This window comes from Magallana gigas, chromosome 1 (genome assembly GCF_963853765.1).
Source record: "Magallana gigas chromosome 1, xbMagGiga1.1, whole genome shotgun sequence".
NCBI lineage: Eukaryota > Metazoa > Mollusca > Bivalvia > Ostreida > Ostreidae > Magallana > Magallana gigas.
The window spans coordinates 63,911,451-63,935,667 of record NC_088853.1 but is presented as its reverse complement, the minus strand read 5'-3'; the positions used below and the strand labels follow the sequence as shown (position 1 = coordinate 63,935,667).

Here is a 24,217-nt window from a genome sequence, read left to right as displayed (position 1 = left end):
AATTTAAAGTATCGAAGGCCAGATTTCTTTAAATATATGTTACTTTCTTAAGATGATGTGAATTAAAGCTGAACACGACTTGTATATGGATACTTGCCTGAAAAAAGATATGTTAAAATCACAAATTATACCTTTTGAACAGTAATTTATCACAGTTTTTGACATTTTCTTGCATTTTATTTTTCTATATTTTAGCTTCTGAATGCGCACTATATTTTTTCATCACTGCGTAGCATCCCGTGCTGATGTACGTAAGCCCCGCAAACCAATCGTATCTACTCGGCCATTTCCGTCACCCAGATAACTGGTTCCCTATACCTCTTACCAGTTTAAATGATGTATATTTCTGCTCATAGAGGGCAGTTATTCCTTGCACCGGAAATAGAAGTCTAACGACAATAAAGCGCTGAGCTATGCTTAGCGCTTTAAAAATTGTCATAAATCTGTTTTCTGCATTATCTTGTGAATTAAACAGATCCTCTACATATCATATTTATTTGCCTCTCGTCCCTATTTTTTCTTGCATGCATTTTTTTTGTTTATGATCAAGGGACAGGTCAAACAATTAAGGTTATATAATTTAATATTAACTGAAAAAGCAAAGGGAAACTTTGTTTGTCTTATTGATTTATTGTAAATTTTCAGATGATAAAAAACATCTTGAGGACAAAAAGAAAGCTGGGGAGCTTAATTTTACATTTAAGGATGCATCAGTTGGTATGAGTACTGAATATTAATTTCTTTTAAAGTCAAGTCTCTTATTAAGTTAAACTATTGAATAGATGTACTTTGTCTCTGAATAATTGCATAAAAACATAAATAATATTTATGTCTTAGTAGCACCCTGTTCGAGCAAACCCCTTTCACGGCAATCTTTGCAATTCACTCCGCAGAGGACTGTTTTATCAGATTCAAAGTCTGCGAGACAGTTGTCCCCAGCCACACCAGTGAATTCTACAGGTAATTCAAACAGGTTCATATATCTAGTAACCATCTGCATCATCTCTCTGCACTGACTTTCTTTCATGATTCCAAACACGATAATGAAAATATATCATATAATAGCGTCCTGTTCGAGCAAATCAGATCTTCCAAGACCGACTTCGCAGTCAACTTCCAAAAAGAAAACTGTTTCATCAGATTTGGATTCAGTTTTACAGTTGTCCCCAGCCACACCAGTAAATTCTACAGGTAATTCAAGCAAGTTCATATATCTAGTAACCTTCATATATGTGTATGTGTACATGCACACAAAACAATGCACAAAATAAGAAAACGGGTTGAAGTTGATATTAAAACAATGATAGTTTTATTATTATTTTATGATTATGATAAAAAGGCATATTGTTTAGCAATGGTATAAATTTCAGATATGTTGCATCATTTCTTTGCTGTGAATTTAAACTCATTTATTGAATATTGTGGAAAGTAAGGGGGGCATTATGAATACTTAAGCATTTGTAATGTAATGCTTTATGGTAATTTATAACGAAACATGTACTTAAGGACGACAGACCCAATTCCATTTGAGCAGATATATAGCTCAGCTAAAGGAGTGATTGTTACGAACATTGAAATCTCAATACTACGTCACAATCACTGATAGTCAATGAAAAATCGCTTATGACGCAATATATAGCTGTTCAACGTCATTAATACACATTTAATGTAGTGCAAGTAGTGGCTGACCTTGCTATAATTTACCATGCTAAAATCATGCTTTCAATATTATTCAACATGCACAGATATCTTTAAGGGATGTCAAGTGCTGCGGTGAGTTTTATATTAGTTAAAGTTAATTATAACCATCTACATAGGTTAGTTTAAAGAATTTGAGCCAGTGAACAAATCATTTACATTTTTATCTGCTTCAATACTCATATATAAAAAAGAGTAAATCCTCCCTGAATTTTTAAAAAGTATTTTATCATAGACAAATGTTAAGCATTTTCTGATAGTTGTTTTGTTTCATAGTTTGCACAGTACTTAATTCTCATGAAAAATTAGAGAAAAATAACGACAAACTGCATCATCATATATTCTAGAGTCACATTTTAATTTGGATAAAAAATCTATTGCAGGAATTTTTAAAATTATTTTTTCATTCTTAAAAATGCTTTTTACCTTTTTATGTTCAGTTGAAAAAGAGATGTAACACAAACATTTTTTGAAATGGTCCTAACTTGATATATAATTTGATTTTTACGTATTTTTGGATTGATTTTTATGTATCTTTAGTAACTTTAACTCGTATAAAATTTTCGTGAAAATCACTATTGTAAAAGTGAATTGAGTCTGTAGTCCTTAAGTGTTTTGACCCAAGACTGCATGTAGATATAAATTTTACACATTTATTTCTAAGAAGCATCATGTCCAAGCAGACCCCTTGCCAGACCCTCAAATGTACGACAAACTCCAAAGAAGAAAACAGTTTCATCAGATTCGGACTCGTCGACACAGTTGCCACCAACCATACCACTTAATTCTACAGGTAAATCAAGCAGATTCATGTATCGTAATCTTGGAGCCCACTCTTTTAACTTTTTCGAAGTTTAATTCGTAGAAACACATTTTATTGTTTATACTATATATATACAAAGGGAAACAGGGTTTGATATAAAATCATTAATATTACCTGGGGTGTATGTAATTTTATGATTATGATAAATGGCATATTGATTAGCAATGTTGTAAATTTCGGATAATTTGTTGCATCATTTCTTTGCTGTGGGTGGGGTTATGACCCTTTGAATACAGCACATGTAACATAGTGATTTACTGTTGTTTATATATAGATTATTACATGGCAATTTTTATATCGCATCCTATATTAGCCAGGGTAGCTGTATATCAGCGACCGAGGGCTAATACAGGATGTGAATTATTAAAAATTGGCATGTTAAATGATTTTTTATCATATTATTATACTTATAGAAAATATCAAAGAAACAATAAATAACATCATGTGATGAGTGATTATTGTTTACTGGGATGATATCGCTCTGTATCTATATATTTCATCTCTGATAAACTTCCCTGGAATTTTTGCGCCAGCTGTTTGTATACCAAGTTGTGATGACGTACTATTTGACGTCATACTTGGAGATCAGAGTTGAACGACGCATACTTTATAATGATACACACAAGCTTATGTGCTTTGACCCAAGACTTCATGTAGATATAAAAAAATTTCTTAAACAGCATCCTGTTCGCACGGACCCATTGTTCCCAGGCACATGAATCCACGACAAACTCCAAAAAAGAAAACATTTTCTTCAGATTCAGATTCAGTGACGGGACAGTTACAGCTAGCTTCACCATTGGAATCCACAGGTAAATCAAGCAGGTTTTGGAACTGTTTGCATTGTCTCTCTGCACCACTTCCTTTCATGATTTCTTTGAGGGAAAAAATCTCATTTATGTTAAATTTGCTTTAAAGTTTTTTCCCTCTGTTTTAACAGACACAATTTCTTCAGAGAGTTACATTGAAAGTACTGGTAATGAATTTCTGTCCAGAAAGTCTTCAAGCAAATCAAGGTTAGTATGGTTCATATTTACCTATATTAGTATTAAAGCCCTGATAAATTCTCAAGAATCCTTGTATTAACTTAAATAACCTGGTTGAGTTTTTCATCATTGGGCCTCTTGTTCAGTTTTAGTTTGGTACTTGACATCAATCTGCATTCTGTAGCATTTTTACACCAAAAGTTGTTGTATTTTAACAGTTTTCAACTGCTAAATAAAGAGTATACTTTATATTTTTTATTTTATAATGTGAATGTTTTAGGCAACCTTATCATACATGAGATTGCATTTTTAAAATGGTGATAAGGATTTTTTGTGATCAAAATGTTATTAAAGAAATTTTAATTGACATGTTCTTAAATCTATTTTGTTGTAGGGATAGGGAAAAATTTGTCCGGTTATCAAAAGAAGTTGACGAATTAAAATCGGAGGTGAAGAAATTGAGGAGGAGAGTCCGTTCACTTGAAAAGAAAAAAGAAACCGGTGATCCATCAAAGAATTCCACTGATGATGAAGTCTTGGACATTCCACACGCAGGGCCAATTAATTTATCAGAGTTGACCAGCTCCTGCAAAAAATTCACAAAAGCGCCGGATGCTGTCGCATTCTTACTTAATTCTCTTTTTTCTAAAAATGAGATTAAAAACTCTTCCATTTCTGGCAAAAGAACTATTAAATGCAGGCAGGAGGGACCCCGCCCTCCTCTTGACCAGGCTAGATTCAGGGTTCTGGAGAGAATTATTTTTGAAACCTTTCCAGATTTCACAAGGAAAGACTTACGTGAAAAAATTCAGAACTTGCAAAAAGTTGAGAGAAAGCGTCAACTATGTCGTTAAATTGAAAAGAAAGGAATAAAAGTGGATACCAATTTAGTGCATTTATTTGTGTATGGGTAAGAATGTTCATGAATGGTTCATGAGGTTTATTTTAATATTCATAAAGGTGTATTTAATCATGAATATTCATAAATGGTTCATGAAGGTCATTCAATCATGAATGTTCATTAATACTTCAAGAATAATCTTCATGAATAGTTCATGAAGATGCGATGAACTTATTATTGGACATTCTTTAAATGATGAATATTCATGAACATCACTGTTCATGAATTATGCATGAATAGATATGTTCATGAATATTCATCAACTTTTTTTAATGAACAAATATTCATGATTCTAAAATGTCCAATAATAAGTTCATGGGATCTTCATGAATAATTCATGAACATTTCATGAATATAATTCATGAATTGTTCATGGGAAAATCATGAATTATTCATGATCATCTCGCAGGGGTAATTACTCTTTGGCTAGCTCATCATCAACCTTTCTGGAAAGCTTGAGGTTGCTGGTCGACATTAAGAAGTAATTCTTTCTGTCCTGAAGTACATAGTGTTGAAGAAATCCCACCAACTGATGTTGTTTAGGATATGTCAGATCTAGCGCATAGTACGGACAGATTAAAATGTTCAACGCTTCCTTTATGTTGTGCTCCACATCCATACTGACACCATCACCAACCACGATACAAGTTGATACAGATTCATCTCTATTAGTGACAACAACAAGCCTTGGTGCCTCAGATTTTCCCCCAGTCAGTACCATGTTGGAAGACTGTATAATGAAATATCGTTATATTAAGATAAGTCAGTCATGTAATTTTCTTTCCCAAATGTGTATTTTCAGGATAAAAACCTTGAGTAGAAATTACATATCTTGCAAATTTATGGATTTATAATATTGGCACATGAAAAGACCTAATGAAACACTGGTCTATAAGGCAGTAATTCTATACCCCCTATAATTTCCAACATAATAGAAGGAATACATGTAATATAGAAATGTATAAATTCCATGTGTGGATTAAAAAGGGGATTGGGTTTTTGTAAGGACCACCTTCCTGATTTTCAGTTATTAAATGTATGTAATACACTTATCAAAAAGAAGCTAGTTAACTTGTTACTACACGGCAGATTTCCAAACCTTGTATTTAGAATTCAGTGGCGCCATTGCCTTTACCTTTGACTGGTATTTAATTTGCTGTGATACTGCTTCCATGCAACTGAGAATGTCCAGCTCACTCTCCTTAACATAATTATACTTAATTAAAATTTTATGTGCATTGTCAAACATTCAGCAAATTATTCTGATCACTTTTTTTTCCAGTGGTAACATGTACAGTAAAATTTGTTCATAATGAACTCTCAGTTATAAGAATTATCATTATTGCCTGTTATTGGTCACTGTTATATGCTGCTTTAAAGTAACTGTTGATGCCCAGTCAAAGAATCTTAACAATACAAGTTATGAGAACTTGGAATCGTATTTTATTCTGTTCTAGGCAGAAGTTTACAATATCAGGGAACGATGCTTTTGTGAGCACCATTACAGTATTTATTATGGTAATAAACTCAGATCCGTCAAGAATGATGCTAATTTCAAATAAAAACACAATACAGAAAAGTTATAACTTTGCACTAACGAATGCCTGAAAAAATAAATATACTCAAAACCATGTGCACTCGGACTGGACTCGGTCCTTAAAAAAGCAAGCACACCATTCACAAAGCTTAAAGCTTTAGTTTTTAAACAGAACCGTGGAAAACGTGAAACGTACTGTTTTAAAAAGCATACTGAATCGATCCGTGAAATGTTGAAGTGTTCTGTACATACCTGAAAGCTCTACTGAAGTCATTTAAACGACAGGTCAGTAGTTTCTTAAGGAAAGTTTGTATGATACTGGTATCATAAAATCTGAATTCTGCAACTCTTTACAAAGATTTTGATGTGCAGATGATGTATGACTCTTAAAATAGTCAACCAATTTAAGATATTACTTATTCTTCCAAATTTGATTTTGACGAAACCTTAAAGCTCTACTGAAGTCATTTAAACGACAGGCCACTGTCAGCCATATTAGTTTCTATAGCCTTAATATCTGCCAACCAGGTACTACCCAGGTGAATGGTCACGCATTAATGATTTTGTTGAGATTGTCAACGTGTTCGAGTCGCATCGGCTAAAACAAAAGGCATACTAAAGAAAATAATTTCCGGCGTATGAAAAATACGACAAAACGCAAAGGTTTCGGAAATGCCCCGAGTTCAGAAATAAAATAAAATACATGTACTTTACTACTCATTCTTGACGTTCAAGAACTGCTGGCAACACACGGGCTCCTAGCGCACCGGAAGGAAATTTCTACTTCGAATACCAAAATCGGTTCTTTATTTCAAAAGTTCAGGTAAGAATTTCTTTTATAGCGTATCGGCCTACACTGTACATGCATTCAATTGAAAAATAAAATAACGACAACATGACATTGTAAAAGTGTTAGAGAAATTCAACACGAACCGAGTAAAACCACGCGTTTACCTCCAGCACGGACTGTTCATGGTATGCTTTGCTCATGCGCAGAGCGGTGCCTGAACATGAAAGTACATGTAAAACGTGTAAACACAAGGGAGAAATTATTAGTTATTGCTTCAAGAATACGAACGCTTACTAGGATAGACACAATTGGAAACAAGTTTTATAGAAACAAAAATGTTGCTTTGGATGGCACTTTAGACTCTATTTTGTATTGTAGCAGTGCCATAAATATGGATTTTGACAGAGATGATGACGATAATGTTGATCATATCCATGGTGAAGACGAAGAAATTGAAGAACAGTATGTAACATAGATATGACAAGGTTATATGTACACCCAAATACTTATTTCAAATTGAAGAACAGTATGTAAATAACATAGTCGTTCGAAATATATGACATTTCGCTTGCCTTTTTATGATTTTTATATGAGGCATGTTTTTCTGCAATGTAAAATATCAAACAAAATATCATATTTGTTTAAAAATCCAGGATAGCGTCAGATATTTCAGACGTGACAAGTTTGTAAGTCATCATAGTTCACTGTACCAGTATGTACATGTATGTTAACTTTCTGTTAGAGTAGTTATTTTTCACTATTGTATAGGGGTAGATAAATCATAAAGTTTATATAAAAACATTTATTTCATCGTGTTGCCTTTTGTAAAGCTTTGATATATCAGCTTATAATTGATATGGGTATTGCACAGGGAATAACAGAAAAATAAAATAAATCAAAGGCCTGAAGGGCCACAATGGCGTCGAGTTGAAGTTAATTTGAAGAGTACAAACCTGAACAACTTTTATATAAAGTCAAAATAATTTATGGTATTCCATCATTGATCACACATACACTTATTATTATTTTTTTTCACGAATTTTGTGCACGCGATTTCTCGAAAACTATTCGGCCGATTTCGACCATTTTTTCACAGATGATTGCCAGTGGTCATAATTCTAGAAGTTTTTTGAAATTTTGAAATCGTCACTTCCGGTTCCGATTTACGGCCGATTTTGTAAATTTTTACGACCAACTTTGTGCAGACATAAACTCAGAGACTATCAGAGATGTGAATATAAAATTTTCAGGATAGGTAGACCATAGTTTGAAGTTGTGCACAATGCAATTTTTTTACGCCAGTAGCGCCATTTCTATGAGCTCGCCTAGGCTCGAAAATTGGGTACGAATTTCGAATGATTGCAGATGTCATCATACTGAAAATGACTTGGAGTCCATATCTCCAAATTGAAAATGGCTTCATAGAAATTCTTCTGCTTTTCAAGAACTAAGGTAGGTCTGGTAGACTGCACATCCTTTCATATTTATTACTGTACTTATGAATAAGCAGTAATTGTAACCACATACATATATTTTTAAAGGAAAGCAATTTTCAATAGGGATTGGTGTGGAAGTATGGCATTCTATGTCAACTGTCGTCAAACTTGAGCAATTGAAAACTTCTTTAGCCATACCCTTTTACACTATGTACCAAAAAGAGTGTCCTATAGCTATGATTCCTACACCATAGGAAACATGTTAGCTGTAATGGACCATAATAACCATCTTCATAGGCTACCACAGGTCACAGAGAGTGGTTTGCCATATGTTTATTCCCACGTTTCACGGAAAACAAAGCAGTGGGTTGCATATGAAAAGAATCAATCAAAGAATACTCCTACATTCCAGGTAACAGTAGATACACGCTTTGGTGATTTTTTATACTTCCTTATTCTCCTGATTATATGAACTACTAGAAACAGTGTAGTATTATTCATATATGATGGGAACTTATTTTGGCATAAAAGAAAATTTTATTATTTATTATTTATTTTCAGGACTCATTATAAACTGCATGAAAGAAATATATGGGAGATCTTGTGCAGGTTATACAAGGACTAGGTAGTCAAAAGATCTTGACAACATATCTGCCAATTTATCTTGATCATAAAATCCTGGGTCTCGGATTTTACTTGCAGAAATGAAAAGCAGAAAAAAATGAAGTACGTTTTTCACATTATAAATTTATTCAGAGTCTGAATTTGCGGAGTGGTAGCCCCTATATTGTGCATTTACTTGTGGAAATCTCCTCCTGATGGCCACACACACACATGAAAGGACTGGCACTCTCCTGCCTGCTCCAAGGGTACTGTGTTGCCATAGCACAAAATTCCTGTACGCTTGGTTCCGGAATGTAGATGGAGTGAATGAAGGTTCAAGGTTGGTACGATAACTCCAGTTCAGAATGTTGGCAATCTCCAAGACATCATGCCTCAAACACAGATTTCTGAATTCTGGTTTTGAAGTTATGCATGTAGATTGGCAACAGCATAGGTTCATGCGAGGATCATCAAATGCTTGACATCTCCCACATGAACACCATGCTATTTCTGAGCTGGGGTTACTGTCCTGCCTTGAACCTTCGATAAAACTTTTCATCAAGTCAGGTTCAGCTTCAGCTGCTCTAATTAGAACTTGGCGTAGCGTCTGCTCATTCATTTCTGAAATAGTTTCCTAAAGTAAAATAAATATCATTATTTAATTTCGGAGGATGAAAACAAAACAACTTGAAGTATATCTGAAGTGTATCATTTGATAGAAAAGTATCACTGAAATGCTGATTGTAGTCATTGAACAGAAATGTACAGTTTCAGAAGGCAAGGAAAGTTGTATATTGCTGTAAAAGTATAAGAGACTAATACTGTTAATGTATTACATTTGGCTGTGTATTCTATTTAGCGTCTTTGGCGGAAAACGCATCCGCTAAATCAAGTACATCGCCAAGTGTAAAATATATAAGTAGATAAAAAAGTACATTCAGACATGCGCTAAATCAAATCCACGCTAACTTGTTGAAAAATCGTATTCCCCCAAATATTGTACACACTAAATATGATACGTTTACAGTAACTTCATATATACTTACTCGCAATGTTGACACTGTCTCAATGTCCTGTCCATTTTCTGGACTAGCCGCAGCCTCCAAGACTTCATTTCGGCTCGGAATATTTCCCCTACTTGAGTTGCGATTGCTCTGTGAGGCGTAAGGGTGATAGCGTGCAGGCTACAATCAGAAACAATTATTGTAACATTTACAAAATTTATCCCTTCTGATCTAGGAGGACCTCATCGTGGTAGAAGGGTGAACATCGAAATAGATGGCCAACACTCCTAGGAGAAGAATTCATTTTACTTACTTCCTCATTTGTGGATGTTGTCTTGAACTGACAACATGGGTTCTGACAATTAGTGCAACCTCTCCTCTTGCATGGGCAACTTTTGCAATTCCTCCTGTTTTCACAGGGACAACAATGCTGAATAAAAATGTTAAAATTTACTCATTAAAACATATAATATTCATCTAGTTTTCATGTATGATGTATGAATTCATTAAAAGGTTTATGTTTTTTAAAATATATTTTTATGTATAATATTATAATGTATCAACAGAATACAGTTTCAATATGTAAAAGTTTTAGGGTGCCCATGTCTGTAATATTAGTAATTATAACTTTTTAATTTTGTATGGTATAGATAAGAGAGAAAATTCATGCATTTTTTTACATCTATCTTTTTTTATTAAGTTTTCTTACTACTTGTATGTAGAAAATGAGAAACATGAAAACTTGTGTATTCTGAACATCAATCTTATATTTATGAAGCTTGTATATGTGTATTGTATGCAGCTGATGTTTATTGAAATATGATTATGATTTACTTCAGATAATAATTCCTGTTCTGTCATGAATGAAAAATGATATTATTTTACCATATTAAATTTATTGAATAAAGGCATTTTATTGCATATTTATTTAGTTCCTGTTAAAGATAAAAGAAGGCATCGATAACAGCAATATATTTTTCATTGGCAAGTTTACATGTGTATATGGCAGAAAATATTATACAGATATTATACATATAAAATATTATACATTCCATTTGATTCTTTTGTGATGATGCATAAAAAGAATATTATTTACCAGGTTTATTCTAACATAAATGATCAGACATGTTTTTTATTATCACAAAAAATCATATATATAGCTCTCGTTCTGATGAAGAAAAATGACCTAGGAATGGTGAGGATTAATCCAAAACGATTATATTTAATTTATTTCCTATCAAATATATGTTAGCATCATAGTGAAAAATAGTTTCCTTAATTTTTATTTTTTTTTTTTACGAATAATTGCTTCTCCCCGATCAATGCTTTCAAACGCTTGTCAGAAACAAGCATTTCGTTCACACAGAGTATGCATGCGTGCATGACAGACATGACAAGTGGAAATACATTTGAAGTAAGCACACTTGCGTGTTAGTGTTCTTTATTGCTTGAGTGTAATGTGCATTTTTATGCAAGACTCTTACATTGGATGCCATGACTTGTTGCAAACTTCTCAAATTTTTCTTTGCGATGCGACCGCGGTCTCTAGGCCTCTGCACACACCGGCACTTCGTCACCTTGTCGGAGTACACAGTAATTTGTTTATCGACAAATGCGCTCATGGGTGACGAAGTATAAGGCCTATATATGGTTAGCAGATAACGATCAAACACCAACTAATATGGCGTCTATCGATTAAATATGGCGGCTGTTTGTTTACGTTCGTTGACAACTGTGAAATAATTATACACTCTTAACTCTGCAGTGATATCTTACCCCTATATATGTCTTGTAAAATAGATAATGTATATGCATTGTTTTAAAAGATCGACAGTGATAAAGACCAGGAAGAGGTGAGCATATTGTCTGATAGAAGATTTGTTGTTGGGGAGAGGGAACTATTGGACTTATTGAAAAGGAGGACCTGTACAGAGTGTGGTGATCCTATTATTCAATCCTCCATTGTTGAGGCAGAGAAAATAGCAGCAGGAGTAAAGTATCAATATACCTGCACTGTAAGTTATCATAAAATAAATAAATGACCACTACCTAGTTTTAGCACAAATATATGTCAATTAAATCATACTGTATAATGTAAATTTAAAAAAAAAAGTTTTGAAAATGTGCTATGAAAAATTTATTAATTCGTGGAGGATGTTAAATGTGGATGAGAGGTACCCACGAACGCCACAAATATTGAGCCACCACGAAATCTAATGATTCCACAGTATACATTTGTGATACTGAAGCTCTGTATAATAGAAAAAATATACATAATGTTGTCATTGCTTAGTACTCAATTGATAATGGTTGTAATGTTATATTTGAATAATTTCACATTTACAAATAATTATTATTGAAACAGAATGGTCATGTTGGACAGTGGACCATTCTATGGAGGCAGGAGTGTTGTTGCAATCTTGCTGCAATTAATGGTACTTTTGTCAGGAGCATCATGGGATCAGTTCAATATGGGTGCAAAATTTATTAATCTTGCAATTGGATCAGCAAGACAATTCTATAGAATGCATCTTCAGTACATATGTAGCAAGTATTGATTTCTTATTTATCGTTTGTAGGTTTAAATATAAATTGTAGATTCATACTTGCTAGTTCATGTATTATTTTATGATTTAACCCTTTCCATTTCCGTCTAACATACTATTGCATGTACCATGTTTAAATTTGACACAATGAATGTATCAACAAGTATGCTAACAATCTTTTCAACTAGGTTGCAGTACAGAAAGTGTTTACTAAACACGTGAAAGATATTGGTGACAAACTGAAAGAGATACCCCTGAGCCTGGCTGTGGATGTAAGATATGATACTCCAGGTATTACATTATTGCGAACATTTTACTGAATTTATTGCCAGGCAGTCATTTAGATTGACTGTACTGTAGACATTGCCTTGTTGTTTAATTTATTGAAAACAATTTCTGAAAAAAAATATTTGTAAAAATATTTAAGGGTTTTGTACCAACAAGTATAATCTGTCTTTATGGATGTAAATTCAAAGCACATCATACATTTGGAGATTGGAGATTATCGGGAGGTTGGACGACACAGTCCTAAAATGGAGAGGCTCCTGATTGAGAGAGGTCTCAACTACATTCTAAATGTATCACCGTATGTAGTGTGGGAAATAATTTCTGACGCTAGCAGAAATATAATTTTCATGATGCGTAAGTAAATATCCATGTATTTACATAATGTAAGAAATAATATAGTGTGTAATTAATTCACCATTACATATCTACTTTTAAAAGGGAAATTTTGAAAATAAAAGTTTTCATGTGTATTACAGGCACTGACCCATTCAAACATCTGCACCACAGTTTAGACATCTGGCATAAAGCAAAGAAACTGGCCTTTCTGCTTGGAGAGATAGCCAAAAAGGATTCGACCATTAACATGTATTAACCATTTTTGGTACTGCTGCAGTGTTTTCAAAGGGAGTGTAGAAAAATTATTGAAAAAGTGGTTAGGCATTCTCTATCATATCACTAATCAACACATGTGGCCCGGGGGAAGGTAATGTTGAAAATCTAATTTGAATCAAATTGTGTATGATTCACTAAGATACTATTGTAATAGATTACATTTCTATGATTGCAGATGTCATCATACTGAAAATAACTTGGAGTCCTTATCTTCAAATAGAAAATGGCTTCATAGAAATTCTTCTGCGTTTCAAGAACTAAGGTAGGTCTGGTAGAATGTACATTCTTTCATATTTATTACTGTACTTATGAATAAGCAGTAATTGTAACCACATACATATATTTTTATAGGAAAGCAATTTCCAATAGGGATTGGTGTGGAAGTATGGCATTTTATGTCAACTGTCGTCAAACTTGAGCAATTGAAAACTTCTTTAGCCATACCCTTTTACACTATGTACCAAAAAGAGTGTCCTATAGCTATGATTCCTACACCATAAGAAACATGTTAGCTGTAATGGACCATAATAACCATCTTCATAGGCTACCCCAGGTCACAGAGAGTGGTTTGCCATATGTTTATTCCCACGTTTCACGAAAAACAAAGCAGTGGGTTGCATATGAAAAGAATCAATCAAAGAATACTCCTACATTCCAGGTAACAGTAGATACACGCTTTGGTGATTTTTTATACTTCCTTATTCTCCTGATTATATGAACTACTAGTAACAGTGTAGTATTATTCATATAAGATGGGAACTTATTTTGGCATAAAAGAAAATTTTATTATTTATTTTCAGGACTCATTATAAACTGCATGAAAGAAATATATGGGAGATCTTGTGCAGGTTATACAAGGACTAGGTAGTCAAAAGATCTTGACAACATATCTGCCAATTTATCTTGATCATCAAATCCTGGGTCTCGGGCTTTACTGAAGTGTATCATTTGATAGAAAAGTATCACTGAAATGCTGATTGTAGTCATTGAACATAAATGTACAGTTTCAGAAGGCAAGAAAAGTTGTATATTGCTGTAAAAGTATAAGAGACTAATACTGTTAATGTATTACATTTGGCTGTGTATTCTATTTAGCGTCGTTGGCGGAAAACGCATCCGCTAAATCAAGTACATCGCCAAATGTAAAATATATAAGCAGATAAAAAAGTACATTCAGACATGCGCTAAATCAAATCCACGCTAACTTGTTGAAAAATCGTATTCCCCCAAATATTGTACACACTAAATATGATACGTTTACAGTAACTTCATACATACTTACTCGCAATATTGACACTGTCTCAATGTCCTGTCCATTGTCTGGACTAGCCGCAGCCTCCAAGACTTCATTTCGGCTCGGAATATTTCCCCTACTCGAGTTGCGATTGCTCTGTGAGGCGTAAGGGTGATAGCGTGCAGGCTACAATCAGAAACAATTATTGTAACATTTACAAAATTTATCCCTTCTGATCTAGGAGGACCTCATCGTGGTAGAAGGTTGAACATCGAAATAGATGGCCAACACTCCTAGGAGAAGAATTCATTTTACTTACTTCCTCATTTGTGGATGTTGTCTTGAACTGACAACATGGGTTCCGACAACTAGTGCAACCTGTCCTCTTGCATGGGCAACTTTTGGAATTCCCCCTGTTTTCACAGGGACAACAATGTTGAATAAAAATGTTAAAATTTACTCATTAAAACATATAATATTCATCTAGTTTTCATGTATGATGTATGAATTCATTAAAAGGTTTATGTCTTTTAAAATATATTTTTATGTATAATATTATAATGTATCAACAGAATACAGTTTCAATATGTAAAAGTTTTAGGGTGCCCATGTCTGTAATATTAGTAATTATAACTTTTTAATTTTGTATGGTATAGATAAGAGAGAAAATTCATGCATTTTTTTACATCTATCTTTTTTATGAAGTTTTCTTACTACTTGTATGTAGAAAATGAGAAACATGAAAACTTGTGTATTCTGAACATCAATCTTATATTTATGAAGCTTGTATATGTGTATTGTATGCAGCTGATGTTTATTGAAATATGATTATGATTTACTTCAGATAATAATTCCCGTTCTGTCATGAATGAAAAATGATATTATTTTACCATATTATATTTATTGAATAAAGGCATTTTATTGCATATTTATTTAGTTCCTGTTAAAGATAAAAGAAGGTATCGATAACAGCAAGATATTTTTCATTGGCAAGTTTACATGTGTATATGGCAGAAAATATTATACATATATTATACATATAAAATATTATACATTCCATTTGATTCTTTTGCGATGATGCATAAAAAGAATGCTATTTAGCAGGTTTATTCTAACATAAATGATCAGACATGTTTTTTATTATCACAAAAAATCATATATATAGCTCTCGTTCTGATGAAGAAAAATGACCTAGGAATGGTTAGGATTAATCCAAAACGATTATATTTAATTTATTTCCTAACAAATATATGTTAGCATCATAGTGAAAAATAGTTTCCTTAATTTTTATTTTTTTTTTACGAATAATTGCTTCTCCCCGATCAATGCTTTCAAACGCTTGTCAGAAACAAGCATTTCGTTCACACAGAGTATGCATGCGTGCATGACAGACATGACAAGTGGAAATACATTTGAAGTGAGCACATTTGCGTGTTGGTGTTCTTTATTGCTTGTGTGTAATGTGCATTTTTATGCAAGACTCTTACATTGTTGCAAACTTCTCAAAATCTTCTTTGCGATGCGACCGCGGTCTCTAGGCCTATGCACACACCGGCACTTCGTCACCTTGTCGGAGTACACAGGTACTTTGTTTATCGACTAATGCGCTATGGGTGACGAAGTATAAGGCCTATATATGGTTAGCAGTTTACAATCGAACACCAACTAATATGGCGTCTATCGATAAAATATGGCGGCTGTTTGTTTACGTTCGTTGCTTTTTTATAATGTCAGTAGAGCTTTAAGTATATATGTATAATACAGTATACATAAACAAAGATAAAAATATGACAACCATACATTTATTTTTTTGTCAGGGATGCTGACTTCTTCAAATTAAGCATAGATATCTAACATTATATCCTTTTGTCTTGATATAAATATATATACCCTTTACCCAATAAAACAGTATAGAGGTTATATTCTCAATTATTAGAAAATACAACGACATGTGCTTGTCGAATAGAGCTCTGATGAATTGCCTTAAAAGTAACAATAACGGGCAATACATTTGTTAGATATATTTATCAGAGATTATGACAAGTTGAAACTTAAAATTATGTAACATGAGGGAATGAAAACCATGTCATCTATGTCAAAAAGTATTCTAGCCCTACTCGCCTGTTCAATTCCGAGGCTAACGCTCATTTTCTTAGCTTTATTTACATAGTATAGTAATAATAAATGGATATCATATTTTCAGTCTCAAAATTAAATGATTAATTGAACCCATCAAGCTAAAAAAATTAGCCCGTCCTCATATGTATCGGACAGTATGAACATTTTAAAACTAAAACTTTCAAATATGTGCATGATTGTACATTTAAACTGTGTAGAGTAAGTTCCAGTTCAGATCAAAACTCTGAGGTTGGGGTCAATTCTCAACAGGATCAATTTTCAACGTGTCGATGTCTTCAGAGTTTAGAAAAATCTTTCTCATACCGTTGAAAAATGACCCTGGGTATAAATTTCACGATGTTGGTCTCAATTTTTAACGTTGAAAAATGACCCCAGGTCAATTTCAACCTGGGTCAGTATTCTTCGTTACACCACCATGCTTCCCGCTATGCATACTTACATGTATTATAAGGAAATCTTTTTTCCAATCATTCAAATCTTAACAGTGATAAGTAGATGTAAACTTGTCGTCATTCCGTTCAATCTTCATAAAAACGTTTGCACCCGCAGAGAGCGTTGCTAACTTCAATCGACATCAATCCCAGCAAGGGGGCACACGTTGTTAACGGTTAAAGGACTGAACTCATGATTGAGATATATTAAAACTGAGTTTATAAATCGGTAATAAATGCATAAATAGAGGGGTGATTACTACTTGTTTTAATATAATGTGCCTTCTTCGACACCCCCGCCATTATCGGGATATTCCAGGATCTAAAAATAGCTCAACGTTCCCTCGATGGAGTTAGCTTGGTTGTGGTACATGTAGGATTGAACTGTTTTTTGCAGTACAAATATTGAAAACTGAAGCAAATGTACTTAAATTAAAAAAATACAGTTAAACCTGATTGCAAGTCATACACGGAAGCGATGTCACATAACATTTATATAAAGACATCTTAAAGTAAACCTCTGAAAATGACTGAGTAATTAATTTAATTAAATTTGGTGTCAAATTAAGTTTGCTGTAATTGCATAGTTCTGTTTGTTTCTTGCCCCCCCCCCCCCCCCCCGTAAAAAAGTTTTTATATGTATAAAGGGAAAGAAATAAAACAGAAGGCGTTAGAACTGCTTCGTGAATCTATATTTCTTATGAAAGCTTGTGAAGGTCAGCCTATTTAAATAAGTTGATTTTGAAAAAAAGAAATGAAAAAATGTTATTAGTTTTGCTAGAAAAAACCTAGAAAAATATGAATAAAAAATATACATGAATGAATTACAAATAAAATGAAATAATACTTGTTGATGTATATTTCACGACAATGCATTAATTATAGTACATACATGTAACATACAGTACATTTCATCATATGGTTATATTATTTTTACGCGTAGTGATTTTGCGCTGGCTGTGGCGCTGTTACGTCGCACCGCGCACAAACGCTGCCATCGCCCCGCCCCCCCCCCCCCCTTGCATCAAAAATTTTCTGGGAAAAACATTGAAAAGAAGTATAGAGAACTCTAAAGTCATGACATTTCCGCGCTAGTTCATAGTGCGTAGGACTTCGAGGTATACTGATAATTGAGAGCACGTTGTTTTTTAGTGTTTGTGTGACTTATATTGTTAAATATATTTTCTGTTAATGAACTTCAGTCGTTGGATAAAAGAAAAAAGCAAATCGAGTTTGAGTCTGACATCATCATAATTACTTCATGCAATCCATGATGCTCCTTAATGCAATGGTGGTTTCAAACAATTGATAAAAGAGGCGTCTAGATTTCAATCCTGTCTGCATCGGTCACTAAGGTTCGACCAATCAATAAATGGATGGACGAGCAGGCTATTGTGGAGAAACGGGTCATAGGTCAGAGCGGGCGGTCCGTAAGTACAAGCGATCTTGTCTAGAAGTATCTGAAAATGTGAGTAAAATTTTGGATCCTCCTGCACCGAAAGTATTGGAAATGGAAACCGTAGCCCTCTGTGGAGAAAATACGCACGTCCAAGAAACTGCGTGTGCCTCTAATCTGTCTGAAACAAAATTGGAATCCATCGAAAAAACTGAGAAACGGGTCACGACACACTTGACCAACCGTGGTTTCAAATTTGAAAACTGTAAGATTTCATTTAATTTTTAAATCGAAGTCATGCATGATTTGTATGATCTTTTATGAATATTCAACATTAAAGTCATTTTGGTTTCTGAACATGCATAAATGTGTATGATATTTTGCTTTCTATTTGTTTAAATAAATTTGAAGTTGTTTTTTTTTTTTTTTTTGGGGGGGGGGGGGGTTGGAATGTGCGTTTTTAAATCGAAGTCATGCATGATTTGTATGATCATTCATGAAAATTGAACATTAAAGTCATTTTGGTTTCTGAACATGCATAAATGTGTATGATATTTTGCTTTCTATTTGTTTAAATAAATTTGTAATTGTTTTCGGGGGGTTGGGGGGTTGGAATGTGCGTTAACAAGTTATTGCAATGGAAGTTAACGCACACTTAAGCTCCACACACTTTCATTTTAACTGGATTTATCAAGTTCACAACTTCAAAGAGAAAATGCCCGCACCCGTGATACAATATGCGTGTACATTATTTTCGGTCCATAATTTGTATCCCTTCAGCAAAGTAACAAGTTATTATTAAAAATAATACTTTAGATAACTGATTTAGTAGTTAAAATATATAAAATGATTAAGTGCATGTTAAACGAATTAAACAAAGATAAAAAAAAGTTTTTAACACGATTCATTAGAATCGAACACACTTTATTATACTTTTGATCGATGAACTACTCTGAACCCCAACATAATGGAATTACATGCTTGAATCCGTTTAAAAAACAAACTATCTAACAAAAGCGATAATTGTAAGAAAAAAGGTGTGGGTTTTTTTCAAAATGGTTTAAGTGATTTGATACCTCGGCTTGTTGGCCCATGTTATTTAATTATGGAAGGTCTTCCCATGAGATTTGATGTTATCAAAACCTTTTTCTAATTATAGAACTGTTTGTGATTTAATACGCATTTTTGCAGTACTGGGACTATAATGCCGCTGAAAAAAACATACGATAGTTACCTTATTGTCTTACTCTATGATGATATATCTGCAACAACCTGCAATAGGAAAGTGTTGCAAAAGTAAAACCGTCTGTGGTATTTGAAAGTAGGTATTTGTATTACTTTGGAGTATAATTGACTCCCATCTTGTGTTAGGAGTTCATCGAGAGTGATTGTAAAATTAACATATATGCCTACGACAGTTTCATACTTTACAAATTTCTAAAGCCTACAGGTTAATTTTATTTTAAGTCTGACATGTAAAATTAAGAAGAAAAGTCATCGTTCAATATTAATTTTATAATATTTACTTAAAATATTTCATGGTGCAGCGTTACAAATATGCATTTTATTTTATTTAATATTCTCAATACCAAAGTTAACTTCTATAAAGACATTAAGTAATATTGCGAACAGGGTGTCGGACTGACAAAGTACAAGGCTTCTACAGCTGCAATTGTGACATTCACACCTTTTTTTAAATACTGAGTATATATGCATACACTGATACTGCCTCGCTGATGTTCCTGTTAAGTAAAACTTCAATGCATTTGGTATCCTGACATGTTATATTCGACCTCTTATTTGAAAAAATATGTTTTTTTTTCAAATATAATTCTTTTTTCATTGTTGAAAAAGTAATATTAATTTGATTTTCGAAAAAAAGTTGAATCACATTATTTTATTATTATTGAGTTTACTTTATTGTACGAAGTAAGAGTCATTCAAACTTAAGTTCGGATTTCAATATCAATCAATGTCCTTTTAAAGAATTAAGTTGCAGAGCTATAGGAGTAGGGGTAGTTGGTATTTCAAATATCTTCAGTTTACATACATATTTTTGGAAATATCTAAAGATTTTAAAACTCAGTTAGAAAACTAGAGCGTTAAGGAATATTGATTTCAACTAATTTAGAAATGTCAAAAATAATTGCGAATGGAAGTAAGATGAATAATATATCACAACCTGTCGAAGACGTTAATCATTCTTTGATCTCCGGTCGAGTGCTTCCTGATCTAAGATTTCTAATGTTCAAAGACGGCTATTCTAGAGAATCTTTAAATATATATATATATTATTAATCTCGTTAGAAGCTTTTTTAGTAAAGTTCATTGCAAGAAATTCATTTTCAATTTATTTTTTTGCAGCTAAAAAGATAATACGTCGCTGGTGTAAATAACAAAGTGTAATTGCTGAAGCAAAGTAACGAAAACTATTAACAATCATTTACCTGTATTCACAGGTTTTAAACAAGCACATAATGGGTCACTTTTTGATTGGTAAATATTTGAATGAAGTGGCATTTACAACAGTACTGCTGTGTGTTGTATCATTGTACGAGGGAGTGACTTCTGCGGTTGTTCCCGGTGAGAGGTATCGTGGTCCCGTTATCCGGGTGTTGGAGATCATTGGACAACAGCAGTGTGTCCGGGAATGTAGACACAGACCCAAGCTATGTCGGGGAGTCAACTACCGGAAACAGGAACTGCTGTGTGAACTCGTGTCGGCCATCGACAAAACGGAAACCAATTCTGACTACGTTAGAATTGAGCTCGATCAGGTATTGTTTTATCTCTTCTGCGTTTGACTGGTCAATAATACGTAAGACCTTTTTATAATACAAATCGTCAATACTGTGGTTTCATTAATATTGGTAGGCATCAATTTTCGTGGATAAAGTGAAAACCACAGTTTCAAGGATATGTAAATTCGTGTTCAATGGTCATATCAATACAAAATGTTTATAGAAATTTCACTTCAATGAACATTTAATTTCGTGGATAAACAAAACAACGAAATCCACGAAAACTGGTAATCAACGAATATTGATGAAACCTTTGTACATTTTGATGAAGATCATTCAATATTGCTTGTTTTATTATGCGTCCTAAGAAATTTAAATTTGTTAAAATAAACGGCTCCTCGTTTTGAAGGGGGAATATTAAAGAATAGTTGTAAATTTATGAGATTTAGATGATATTAGTCAAATTTCGCCCCCATAATTCGATATTTTTAAAATGATTCAGGTACATTAATTTGTTGTGTAATTTTATATTAATGGAAGAGCCACATAAAATATGTTTTTCACCTATTTATTTGATTTATATGCACTCACTGGCAGTATATGACGTCAGAAGTGACGCTATTTTTATAATTCATTCAAAATCAGTCGAAAATTGACATTTTTCTTATCTTTTTTGAATTTGGCAATATAGAGCGACTCTATAAACAAGAACGAACTTTTTGTCACTTATAAGTATTGGAGAGGTACATCTTTGGTGAAAATGTTTTGTTTGTTCAAGCAGTCGCTCAATGTTTCCTTAAGGAAAAACTGCTTCAAAACAAGCCGTTTTATGCTAAAAATGAGAAAATGGCGGGAAAAGGTTAACTTTATGATGTCATATTTTTAAATTGTGGGCACTAAAATCAAAATGAAAATTATGAAAAAACTTCAAATGTATATTTGTATGAATAAAACAAAAAATTACAGAAAAAAAAGAATGTTCATTTAAGGGGGCCATTTTAGGCTCAAACCATATATAGTCCTTTACGAGATTTAGGAAAAATATTCTTCAGGATAACGATTTGGCCAAAAAGGATCTAACTTGTGTGTAAGAACCTTCAGATAGTTTAGAGGCTAGTTTGCTCAAATCATTGCGTTATAGATATCTGTTATTAATTTTCTCTATATCTTGTAAATTATGTAAGTTATTAGTTAATAGAAAGGTAATGTATATTTTGAAGGCGTGATATATCATAGAAATAAACGAAGTTAAGAAACGCGATTATACGAAATATAGATGAAAAAAACCATTTATCAGGCTTAAAATGCGCTGATTACATGACAACATGGATTCCAGGAATGCTTAGTTACATCACAAATTTGAGACAATTACTGTATACTTCATATATGTAGCTCGCAAATTGAAACCTGTAAAAGGAGGAATAAATATATGAAAATTAAATTCTTTCTTACTTTTGAATATTGACTTGGTGTGTTTTATCAACAGCAACATAAATACATTGCAGAAACATCTTCAAATAAAATATAAGCGATTGAAATTTTATGACTTGTTTATATCACACTGATTCACGATACATAATTCACCAAGCTTAACGATAATGAGGGCAATGGTTACATCGTATTCGTTTTACTGGCAAGTACCCCATCCCCATCCCAATTGTTTCATGTTTGTCCTTTACTAAAACCGGTTATATTTTAGTTAGAGAATATACTGGATATTCAATTAATCGTATAGTAATGTATATGTTAAAGATGACCAACCTTGGTGACAGACCAAATCAAAAAATTAAAACAAAATATGTCTCAAGGGAAACAAATCAGGGTCTATCGTTTCCAAAATATTCACGAAAGTAAAATTTGTTATTAGAAAAACAAAAACAAACCCAACAGATAGCCACATATTACGTGCATGTCTATGTTAACCAAAGTAAATACCATGTTTTATAATCAACCGTGACCGTCTTGTAGACTGTAAATGTACCAGAAATGAAGCAGGAATGTCTGGCGTGCTCCTCAGACGATCAATGTGTGACATTGTCCAGTAAGAAAGTCCATTGTATTCGAGGTGGGTTAAGTGTCGATTTTTTATTCATAGACATTACAGATCTGTTTACATAATATTTAATGAAAATGATATAACAATGATCCCAATTTCTTAATATGATCAGTATATTTGTATCATTGATATGTCTCTAGCTGCAACACAAAGAATCGGCGCATGCATATATTATATTTCAAGAGCAATGAAAATTAATCCAAATAAGGTTAAAAAGAAACATGCATAAGTCTAGCTTATTACAACAAAAAGTCAATAGTTACTTAGGTACCATAGACTATACCAAACTTGTCGAGGAGTCTCATATATACATCAAATTAAGTTTTATCGTCATGATATTGTAATGACGACCACTTTCCTGCAAGAAATATTTCAAAATGGACTATTAGGCCTTCAATTTTAGCAAACGTAAAGACCGTAATGAAGTGCCTGACCTGATATTGAAAAGGTGCAAGACTGCTGAAAACTCTGCCATATTTGTTAACTTTAAAAATAAAATTATGAGTATATGCTGTGATAGATAAACTAAACCAAGGTGGCTTATTTACAACAACCTAGGATCCCCCCTCCCCACAGGGGAGCAAACACTCTCACTGTGGGCATTCAAACTAAATAATAAGCTCTAAATGCTACCATGTGTTACTCACTTCTCCTGTGTAAGCTTTTGAATATTTAACCTTCATTGTCAGATTCAATATCTGGCATTTTTACCGATTTTAAAATTTTGAATATACTGCTTATTACTGATTGTGGTCAGCCAATTATTACTTTTCTATTAACAGGTCTATTTGTTTAGTTAGAAATTACAATAAATTGTAAAATTTTGATCATGGAACTTCCTTATTCATTATATTCAACTAAATATGAACAAGCAAATGAAAAGAACTCAATGATCTGGTTATAGTTATCTAATGAAAAAATGGGTTTTTGTTCTATTTGTATCGTACTTTACATTCCAATACATTTACTGTACCGTTGACGTTTTGCGGTATGCTA

General features: G+C 33.1%; 3 protein-coding genes across 3 annotated transcripts in view; 2 read left to right on the top strand and 1 right to left on the bottom strand.

Annotated features, from left to right (window-relative positions):
* LOC136274997 (ATP-dependent DNA helicase pif1-like) overlaps positions 1-24,217 on the bottom strand; it is a 423,530-nt gene that overhangs the window by 185,365 nt on the left and 213,948 nt on the right. The gene's annotated exons all lie outside the window — the stretch shown is intronic.
* LOC117685086 (fibropellin-1-like) overlaps positions 1-24,217 on the top strand; it is a 187,130-nt gene that overhangs the window by 157,189 nt on the left and 5,724 nt on the right. The window lies entirely within an intron of this gene.
* On the top strand, positions 592-4,422 carry LOC136274866 (uncharacterized). The gene is made up of 7 exons (XM_066082650.1): positions 592-717; positions 841-960; positions 1,066-1,191; positions 2,363-2,491; positions 3,202-3,333; positions 3,462-3,537; positions 3,902-4,422. Exons 5-7 carry the CDS (start codon positions 3,237-3,239, stop codon positions 4,359-4,361), a joined length of 633 nt encoding a protein of 210 aa, XP_065938722.1. The 5' UTR covers positions 592-717; positions 841-960; positions 1,066-1,191; positions 2,363-2,491; positions 3,202-3,236; the 3' UTR covers positions 4,362-4,422.